Below are 11,194 nucleotides of genomic sequence, written 5' to 3'. Positions count from 1 at the left end.
TTCTTTTACAGAGTAGTAAATACATCAGCACTGAACAGGATTTGCATTAATAACCTCTGTTTATCATGGACATTTTTTAGTAATGAAATCACTAAAATCACTGTTCTTACTAACAGTGCAGCTAATATGGTACTGAGATGTAAGTGCCCATCAATGATGCATTTAAAGTTGTGAAGTATTACAAATGTTATAAAAAAACCCAGTAATAGGCTTTTGTGTTTTGTGTGGCTAGTCTACTGCCCGTGAAATCTCAGCTGGAACTTGTTATCCAGATCATAACAAGATCACATTCTTCATCTGAGAACAGCAAGGTTTACTCAAGGCTTTTTTTCCAGTGGTTTCTTTCCCTGCCTATCCAAGCTTTCTATGGGCTGAGGAACCATTTCTGCTGTTGCTGCCTTTCCATTAGTCTTCTTCACTGCTCGCTGGTTGCCTTTTTCATCCTTTTCTGTTGCCACAGGGGGAATTTCATGTGGAGGAGGTGTCTCTTCTGTAGCAACTGTTTCTTCTATGTGTGGCTTAATAAAATCTGATTTAAGAAAAGTAATAAATTTTCTCTTATATTTACTCTTCTCAGCAACACAGAGGTATATAGAATAAGATTTTGCTTTCACATTACTTACAACCTTGTGATGTTGTTTCCATCTTCCCATACCTCCTATAAAGAGGTTCTGTATCACAAATAGTGTTACTGCTTTTTACAGAGTCAAAAGTAAGCCTGAGTCTTTATGGTCTCTAATTAAAAAGTTTAAGGTGCACAACCTGCCAAACATTTACAGATGTAAATAATAATTTCCCACATAAGTCATCTCATTTACAGGACAGCTCAGAAATGTCTAGGTCACCCATACCAGTAAGACAAGAGAGAAAACAAATGCAGTTAAATATTTGTTCTTGCCTTAGAAGAAGAAAGAGGAGAAGAATGAGAGTATAAAATGTTCTGTCAGCAGTGATACAACATGTATACACTTGATATACAAAGAAAAATACTTAGGCAAAAATATGTAAAACAGATGTTCTAATAATGTTGGAATTTAAGCCTTATTTGGAGCTAAAATGCTTTACATGGAGGAATTGTAATTGTGAGGAATAAATCAATGTCCAAGTAGCAATTACATAGGAAGAGTCAAAAAGAACAGTAAAAATCTGTAATATACAGGAATGTTGAATCACCAGGAGGCATTTTCATTTCCACTCTTTTTCTAAATTGGTGAAAAAAAAGGTCACTTACAATTCCAACTTTACCATTCAATATGGACATAAAACTAAAAGAGAATCATTGATGAATCTCAAGTAGTGGCTATACAATCAGGGTTTTCTAAAACACTTTGGCATTTAGTGGCCTTTAATTATCAAGGCCTTTATTTTGTGTCAAACGTCAAGCTGCTGAAATGAGTCTCATTTTGGAAAATAACACCATGTGTATCTATATACATGCTTAGGAGATGTTTCCTCTGCATTCAGAAATTTGAAAGTGTTTATTATGTCTTTAAAAATGTATCAGCCAGCCAACCCAAGGTGAGAGCTCACAGCTGCGTGGAAAGGTGATTTAAAATTGTTGATTTAAATCTCTTTCCCTGAAGGTTAACCTGCCAAATAATACTTTGCATTTGTTGTTGATTAAGAGCCTATATATTGTAAACTTGATTGAGACCTGAGAAATATTGATTGGCACAGACTATTACCTGCGTAATGTTTAACCATTTCTTTTTCATTGGAGTAGAAGACCATAAAGGTGAAAGTGCTCTTACCTTTCTTTTCCCCTTCTTTCCGTTTGCCTGCTGTTGGTTTTTTCTTTTTAGATACAGTTATATTATTTTGATCGTGTCCTTGGGCTGTGTCAGTCTGTCCTGACACAGAAATCACAATCACCTGAAGCAAAGCAAGAACAAAAAGTGCACAAGCAAGAAATGTGGATGCATCACAACTTCAGTCTGAAGCTGCCATAACTGAATCCCTGACAGCAATATGTTTAGAAGCAGCTGTTACTCTAATCTTCAGGGACATCTTCAGAAATAGTGTCACCAGCAGAACCAGGGAAGTGATTATGCCCCTTGTACTCAGCACTGATGAGGCCACACCTCGAATACTGTGTCCACTTCTGGACCCCTCACTACAAGGACATTGAGGTACTGGAGTGTGTCCAGAGACAAGCAACAGAAATGGAGAAGGGTCTGGAGAACAAGCCTTATGAGCAGCAGCTGAGGTAACCAGGGTTGTTTAACCTGGAGAAAAGGAGGCTGAGGGAAGACGTGATCACTCTGTACAACTGCCTGAAAGGAGGCTGTAATAAGGTGGGGGTCAGTCTCTTCCCCCAAATAATGAGTGATAGGACATGAGGCAATGGACTCAAGTTGCACTAGGGGAGGTTTAGATTGGAGATTAGGGAAAACTTCTTCACTGAAAGAGTTGTTAAACACTGCCCAGAGAGGTGGTGGAGTCAACATCTCTGGGGACGTTTAAAAGCCACGCAGATGTTGCGTTTAGGGACATGGTTTAGTGGCAGGCTTGGCAGTGTGAGGTTAGTGGTTGGACTTGATCTTGAAGGTCTTAAAGGAAATGATTCCATCATTCTATAAAGAGAAGTAGAACCCAGCCTGTTCTCAAGGAGATGGCCCACTTTTATTTCCTCACAGTTCTGCCAAAAGGTGGGAGGCAGAAGGATAGATTTTTTAAAGCAGTAGAAATAAACTGCTTGCCAAAATGCAATCATTATTCAAATATACTAATGTCAAGTAATACACATCAGGTATTGCAAAGAGCAAGTCATATTCTTTTTTGCACTCTAGAGGATGGAAGAGTGCTTTTAAGGTCTGTGTCTTGGGACCTAGATGGAAGGACCTGCTTGTCAACCTTGAACTGGCTTCACGTCATACTAAGCAAAATAATCAATTAATTAATTTTGCGTTAGTTCTTCAAACTCAGAAAGCTTGCTGTATCTCAAATTACAAGTAATCTCATGATTATATTTTCAAATTAAAAAATTAAGCTGTTTTACTGTCTCCTAAGCAGCTCTTGTGACCAAATAGTTTGAACTTTTTTATAGCAGATATTGATTCATTAATGTATATAATTACACACTTAAGCCTTAAAATCGCAATAATGTCGTCATTTGATAATTGAGTTTTGACTATGTTAGGAGATAAGATTCCTAAGTGCATGTGAACACATACACTGTTTATATGAAATGCTGAAAGCACATTAGTTTCACATAATTTAATGTTAAAAATGCCAGTGATGTGAAATCTATTCTGGAAGAAAAAAACCTTTATATCAGATGAACTTAACAGCGTTCCTTGAAATTGGTGGTTCCTGCACGGCACATTCATGCATAAAGTTAAACACATGCTAACATGGCTTGGTAAGTCATAAATGTGATCTAAATCTAGATTATTTTTTTAATGAGTAAGACCATAATCATTAGCCTTTTATAGAAACGGAATCAAGACCCTTCTTCATTAAAAACTGTAAAAATCACCACATTCACCATTGATAACTGTGTTGGATCTATCGTTACCTAAGTCAGTATGAATTCCCTCATGCTTCCACTTTACCTTTAATATCATCTGACACTAAACCTCTGATGGTAAGGGTTTAAGTGAGCATTAACTGTACAGCACTTAATAGTGGCATGTTCACATAAATGCCAACACTGCAGCAAGATGAGTGCCTGGGAAACAGCACTGTTTCTGCAGTCACAGAAGCTAAAAATGACAAGAGAAACTCTGCGAAAGGTGCACACACATCATGCTTACTCTGAAAAATGTAGATTAGTAGGTTAGTAGATTTTGATGTGAAGAATTGTGCAGTTTTAAGAAAAGTATTTAAAAGAGTTATTATATGCCACATTGCTCTCCTAATTAGTAATTTGGCTAATAACGGCTTCTGATTATATATCTATATATATGCTATATATGTTATATATTATATATATGATATATATGTCACATGTATATATCATATATATATTTGTCCAGCAGGATGGATATATATGTACATTCTGTTGCTCTTCCTCAGCTAATATTAATCACTGGCATTGTAAAATAGCTGACATGGAGTTTTTCTTCTTTGTAAGTGTGTTGAAAGATCTGGACACACGATTTTTATCTGGAAAAAAACCCCACAACCATTTTTTTTTTTGATGTTCCAGTGCAGCGTCTTTTTGTAGCTGATCTTGAGATCTTGACAAAATATGTTATTTCTGATCTCCAGTGTTAAGTTTTGTTGAAATCAACTGAGGTCTCCATCTTACAAAGTACCTTACACCCTTAAATCAAAATTCATGAGCAGGTCCATTGAATTGCATGTGCCTGAATTTGCAAAATTACCTTGTTGAGTAGAGATGTGAAGCAGTGAAAGTCTGGACAGAAAGGTGTGAAGAGGTGCCATTGTGGGTTTTGTCACGAACACTGAAGTGAAGATTAATGGGTATCTAAAGGGAAACTAGAGGTAATTACCGTGGTGAAAGCATTAAGACACTAAGATACTGTGCATAACTACCAGAGAAGTGACTAGTAAAACAAGAGACAGTAAAACAAGCTTGTGATGGAAGGAACAAAGTGAATTCGGTTTATTTGTGAACATAGAGGAGAGTTCATACATTTTTGGAGACACACACACACACACATATTAGTATTCTGGCCACCCAAGCCTAATTTTTGGTTTTCATACAGTATTTTTACCCCAATTGGGCAGATTAAACAATATTGATGGATGTAAATGACACCCATGTTAAGGCCTCTCTAAATCAACACAGCAATACAAAGGAGCCTTAATGTGGACAAAACCCAGCACTAATTTATCCACTATTTAATTCTCATAACACATTCCAATTACGTTACTTTATCAAAGTTGGAACAATTGTAACCTGCTGCTCAAAAATGCCTCGATTGTTTTTCATCTTTCCATCTACCTCATCAGTTGTCTCCACTGAAAAGATTCTTCACTCTTTCCATTTTTGTTGTAGGATGAAATACTCCAGGAAAAGGGTCAAATGGCAGATCTGTGTTTAAAGCCAGCACGCATTTGGGCCAGCTGAAGATGCTATAACTAGGTTCTGTGAAGTCAGCAGTACGAAAATATTTAGAAAAGGCCCTTTTTTCCCTGCTGCAATTAGGTGTATTAGAAGCAAAAGTGAAGTGAATGGAAAAATCTGAGGCTGCCTGCTAAAGCAGAAGGCCATTTACACACAGAGATTATATCAGCCTATCAGCCAAAATTTCCCTCCCTTCTGTTTCCTAGTCTTAAATTCATGCTTTACTTTTCTTATCTTCTTTCTTTTTCTCTTCCTCAGAATGTGTTTCTTCCTCAGGTATGAACACACTTACAGTGACGTCGCTGGTCTCTGTGCCATACTTGTTCTTCACCACAATGCTGTATTTCCCAGAGTCGAGTGTGGACACGTTAGAAATGGTAAAGCTGACATTCTTCCCAGATTCAAATTTCAGGGTGCAATTAGCATCCGATACAAATGATTTTTCATTCTTCAGCCATGAGACCTCTGGGGTAGGATCTCCCCAGACAGTGCAAGAAAGATTAAGTGCCTACAGAAAAAATACAAAAGGATTAGAAGTGTCAGTAAATATTTGCTGTGTTTTTTGATGCCTGACTCTCCAAATATTCCATCTCCCCATTTAGCTTCCTGCTTTTAGTAAATAGAGTCATATCATCATCGGTAATCGATACTTTTTGTCAGAGTCTTCTGTATCATAAAGGAAAAGGAGGAACTCAGTTAATGCAAAGGATCCATTAAAACTTTTAAATATTTTATGAATGGTCTTCTCTACTCTCATAATTATTAATAGAGCTTTCTCCCTGCATATTTTTTAATATAAAATTGGGTAGTATCTGCATTTGTGTGTTAGACCTGAAATGAAAATTTGAGGAACTGTCAAATGGATTTGTCCACATTAAGCTCACTATATATTTACCCCAGAAGGAAACAAAATGTGCCTGCCTTTTTAAATAGCTAATAAGGAAGTGTCCCTGGAATATTTGTTTAAGTTAGAGTCTTTTTTAAACTAGGCCCTGACAACTCTTCCAACAGACTTGAGTTGTTTTACACACTCCTGTATAACTGTTTTTAACTGAAATCAGTACAGGCTTTACACTTTCTTTGGTGTTTATATAAATATTTCCCTTTTATGTTAGTAATGTCCCTAAGGGCTGAATTCAGTCCCATCAGATGGAAGTTTCTAAATTGTCAGACAGTTTTTGGAGAGATGACTAGCAGCTGGATGCTTTCTGTAGACTGGTGAGTCTATTGTGCACACAAAGTTCAGCTGACCTTTTCTATTGGCAGCTGAGAAATTAATGTTTGGGAGATACCAGGACATATAAAAGATCCCCTCCTCTGGTTACACTGCCATGGGAATCTTCTCAAAAGTTTGCAAAAGTGAGCATCACAAAGAGAGTGAAATGTGAAAAAAGTTCAAAAGAGACTTTGGTGGCACATAGGCCTTTCTCTGAACCTTAATTTAAGAAGGAACTCATTTATATCTGAATATTAAATAGTACTTTGAATTTAAAATGTTATTCAAAGAAGAATCTAACTTTTTCTCAGGTGGAAATTGAAGAATCTTTACTGCAGGGAAAATGGTCTTCAGCAATTCTTTAGGAAAGGACTACATAATGAATGAACAAGTTTCCACTTGACTGGCATCAAGTTTATTTTTTTAAAGGTTCTTGATAAAAATACATCAAATATGGAGACAACTAAAGAGCACTCACAGTGTTGTCCCTATAGGCTGTCATAAAAATCTATTGTGAGAAATCTGTTTAACAGGCTACTTTCCCTTCATCTCTGCTTCTTAGTTGGTAGTGTGATGGTGAAAGATGGGGCAGAAAAGAGACACCCAGAAGGCTGTTGAAATGAGCAGACAGAAATTATGAGTACCTCTGTAAAACTGAAAGATTTTTGTACCTTTAAGAACAAAATAGAAGTCAATTACCTCTCACATGCTCTAAGAACCAAAATGACGACAAAAGGGAGGGAGAAGTCTTTCCTTCATCAACAACATATAATTCTTGGTACTGAAGGAAAGGCAGACTCCATGTGAGAGGTGATTACGGCATGGTGGAAATGGCCTCTATATGATTTCCTGCAGCACCTACATCTGGTGACTGTATGAGGCTGTTGACCGCCTTCTCTCATAGCCCACTGGTGTGAATGCAAATGTGGTTTTGATTGCCATATCAATCCATCTTTTTGAAAAACAAGGGAAACAAGAGGTTTTACATTTCCCTCTCTTCCTTCTCACTCTTGATACAAACATGTCCTTGACCTCAGACAGGCATACTTCATGCTTCTTTATTGTCTTCTAATTCTCTAGCAAGCAAAAGATTCCTACTGGGTGGCCTGAGATGCCACTCCAAGCTGATAATGCACTGATGTCCGTGTCCAGACAGTTCTATTAGTGGCATCATTCAAACCTTGGGTATTTGAAATCTTGTCAATACTCCTTAATTAAAAGAGATTCAAGCAACAGCAATGACCCTTTTCTTCTTCTAAATAATTCCTTAAAATAGCTGCCTTTTGCTCAACCTTCTATCACTAGCTCCTGTTTGACATTGGTGTCCATCTTGATGTTCCCAACTCCTATTATTTATTTTCTAGCTACTAATATGCAGAGATGTATCTTATCGTTCACTATGTAAAGGGAAGATAATTGGCTTTCTGTAAGGTCTGTAAATTAATGCCCACTGTGACTGCACCTGTTTCACACGTCTGGTCTTTGGATAGGACATTGTCTTTGCTCATGTGTATCTTTATTACTCACTGAAATCCCTGATTATAGTGCTGTATTCAACCTGAAATCCTTATCCTGGTAAAAAAAGTGTGTTCTGTATCCCTGGGGGAAAGGCACATTTCTCTTTCAAGATAATCCCCTTTTTCCAGTAGTTGTCTGGCTCCAATGACTGTCTGGAGCAGGGAGGTGGTGGAGGAGGTTAGTGAATGAAATTTATCACGAAGTCTTATCTATCTGGAAAACACTCGAAAAGTAAGCTTCACATCTTTGAGATGGATCTCAATATTTCAGAGCTTCATATGGAAGCTCTCATAACAAGTTTGGAGCATTGAGGCACGTGCACTTGGAGGAATTTGCAGCTGCAAGTCCAGACCCTTTGTGCCTCTCACTAGTTTTTCTGCCTTTCACTGTAGATTATCATGAGAAGGGTAAGGCAGAAGGAAACAAGTCATTGGATTCCAAGTATTGCCATTTCTCTTGCATATTGTCACAAACTCACATCCATGGGTGGTTTGGGATAAGATGGCAGTGAGTGAATTGAAGCAGCTCAATCAGAAGAACCTGTTTCCTTTTTCCAGCCTACTTTGTGAGGGCACCTAGGCCTGGCAGAATGGTACAATGGGGAGTTGGTGGGGAGAAAGATGTAACGTTACTTCTAGGTCTGAAATTGCCTGTCTGTCAGAATCCTAAGCCTCTCCTTTTAAAAATAAAACCCCCTTAATTACTTACAGGCCTTCATTAACAACAACCCCTTACATTAGTTTTGCCAGCTATACACAAAATTTATGTTAGTACTCTGTCAGGACAAATTCCTCCCTAACACTTAGCCTTTTCCAATTATATCACATTGCTGAAGAGCATTTATGTCTATCAGTGGAAGCCTTTTAGGCTGTCTGGAATGCTGTTTGATTAACGCTGGGTAAACAGTGGTTCGTTTGTTCTCACACATATCCTTCAGCTCATATGTGAAAAACTAATAAGTAGCATCACAGTCACAGTGTGAAGTTTAAGTTTGAGTTATGCATATGCTTGGAAGTTCAGTCTAGGGATACCAATCTGTTCCTATAACTCTATAGTTATGGCTGCACTGGTATTCAGAATCAAAGCTTGCAGTTGCCGGTCCTCTGCTACCTCATTTACTGTTTTTCAGAATCCTTGATGATTGTGCAATTTGCATGAATTACACAACAGAGGGCTGCATTCCCCTCCCTTCAGCTTATATGCAAATAACAGGCAAATGAGCCAACACCACCCAAACAGGCATTATTTCCTTGATCATTCTCTGTCCTACTCAGTTTCTCAAAACAATCATCTACTGAATCCAGAAACATAAGGTGAAGGATATTTGTCTCAAGTTCTGGGAGTTTTTCAGTCACTTATTCAAACATCACAAGTGCTGTTGCCATCAAGGACAACGTGTGTCTGAGTACGATTTTGCAATTCATTTTTCACACACTCCCTTCTTATAAACATAACATGTTTTGCTTTAGTGAACTCATACTCAACTTCATATCAACTCTCTTTTGCAAAAAGCTTAAAACTGGTAATAACCAGCAAAATTTATCCCCTGCCAAAGCAGTATGAGAATCTAATTTCCAAGCACAAGCACTATTAGCTGAGAATCTGTGAATTCTGTTTATTTGCGTCTTCTACCTACAGTTACAGTGCTCATAGGAGTGCTTCTTACTTGTACAGCATTTTCCAAACTGCTAAATCCTTTAATGAAAGGTTTAGTCAAATAATATTTCATAATGCCAACGTACTTGCTTTTCCCAGAACCGCTGCAGTCTGCAATCTGTTGGCTCTGCTATATCTCACATTGTTAAGCGATTCAGATGATGATTTTAGATTCTTATCACTTTTGCTCAGCTTATAATCAAATACTTTTAACCCAGCTGACCTACTGCCAGATAAAGCCAGAAATATCAGGAAGCTGTCTTACTGTAGTTGTCACATTACAGGTTTCCAGTGACATTCACGTGCCCTATTTCAACATTTGCATACGCTGTAAAGAGGAACTAGCTAGTGGCAGACCAATAGGAAAGGAAGAGCAGGCACTTCTTGGTCTCAGGTCTATTAAGCAGTGACTTGTAAATGCAGTGTGCTGGCAAAAGGTTGCAAGAGAGCTCATTTTCTGGGTCACCTGTTCCATGCTGAAGCATCAATGTAGCAGTGTTCTTCTGGAGGTGCCTTACAGTAATCTTTAAGCTAAACTCTGTTAATATAATCCAGTGTAACCCCAGTGACTTCTTTTGACATCCTTCTCATTTACTCTAATGGAACAGAGAAAACTTTCCCTTTTGTCTGGACAAGAATTGAATTGTTATGGTTTACTACTTTTACACCACTTAAAAGCCAGCCTTGACAGGTGTGACTGTCTGCCACAGTGCAAGGAAATAAACTGCAAAAGACGTAGAATGATGAGCTCTCTTGTAAAAAAGGAATTAAACTCCCCTGATACCCGGTTACAAAAAAAAAAAGTAACTGTGAAACCTGTGCATGAATTTTTGAAGTGCTGGTTATATAAGGAGTTTTAGTCTCAATTCGTATTGTCATCTCACTTTTATCTAATGTTTAAGAAAAAGCACTGCCCTGAATACATAAACCCATCTGTGCAAGACTGTTGAATTATGTACAGAAGACAGGAGATGAATAAATAATGTGGCAGATTTTGAAGACTGCATCTTTTTTTAAAAAAAGTAACTATTTTGCCATCATTGAAAGCCATTCAAGGTGCTGGGCTCTTGTGTAAGGCTTCAGTTTACTGTACCTTGCCCTCCTGGATGGTGACAACATCGGGCAAACCTCCAAGTACCCGTGCACGGTCTGGAAATAAAGTGCAATTTTCTTTAGAGTCTCAAAATCAACTGTGTCTCAGATTCTGTTCCCTGTCTAGTTCTCTCTTTTTATCTTATTTATGTACAACTTGTGTCCAATATCCATGCTGGCAGAAAAATATTCGGCATTCTTAGCACACCATTTGGACTTTGAAAAACGTTACATTCACAGCAAAATATGTGTTAATAGCTAGTGTCAATCACATGTGCTATGTCCTGCAGATTTTGCTATCAATTCAGTGTTACTTCTGAGTGCACAAAACAAAATCTGCATTTTTGAGATCTGGTGCTGTAAATCTTAATGTTGTAAACTACAAAGATTGTGTTTCCAAATGGAAATTATTTTCCCACCTAATGAAGTGGTAAATATTAGATTTTAATCTAAATACAGACTGATACCTGGTCTAGTTTTAAGCTCAGAGTCCCATAGGAATCTGACACAAATACAAACAGCAGATCACATGCAGGCTTTGGCATGCTTATTCTAGAATATGGATTTTGTTTGTTATATATCTTGGTGTGGAGCCTGGCAGAAGAAGGAAGTGACTATACGGAATGTTCCCCTCTAATATATTCTGTAAAAGATGTGCTCTGGAGCGCCAAGATAAT

General features: G+C 37.7%; 1 protein-coding gene across 2 annotated transcripts in view; it reads right to left on the bottom strand.

Moving 5' to 3' along the window:
- Window positions 1-317: 317 nt before the first annotated feature.
- The window catches only part of MYOM1 (myomesin 1), a 71,199-nt gene continuing 60,322 nt past the window's right edge, over window positions 318-11,194 (bottom strand). Inside the window, exons 36-39 of one of the 2 annotated variants that reach the window (XM_061995230.1) lie at window positions 10,519-10,574; window positions 5,328-5,543; window positions 1,752-1,872; window positions 318-529 (exon numbers count right to left, since the gene is read on the bottom strand). In XM_061995230.1, coding sequence (XP_061851214.1) covers window positions 318-529; window positions 1,752-1,872; window positions 5,328-5,543; window positions 10,519-10,574 — 605 coding nt within the window. Of the gene's footprint in view, window positions 530-1,751; window positions 1,873-5,099; window positions 5,544-10,518; window positions 10,575-11,194 lie in introns of those variants that run through there. The other variant, XM_061995231.1, reaches the window with a different exon arrangement.

The sequence above is a fragment of the Colius striatus genome, chromosome 4 (assembly GCF_028858725.1).
Source record: "Colius striatus isolate bColStr4 chromosome 4, bColStr4.1.hap1, whole genome shotgun sequence".
NCBI classification, from domain to species: domain Eukaryota; kingdom Metazoa; phylum Chordata; class Aves; order Coliiformes; family Coliidae; genus Colius; species Colius striatus.
This window is presented reverse-complemented; position numbering and strand designations above follow the sequence as displayed.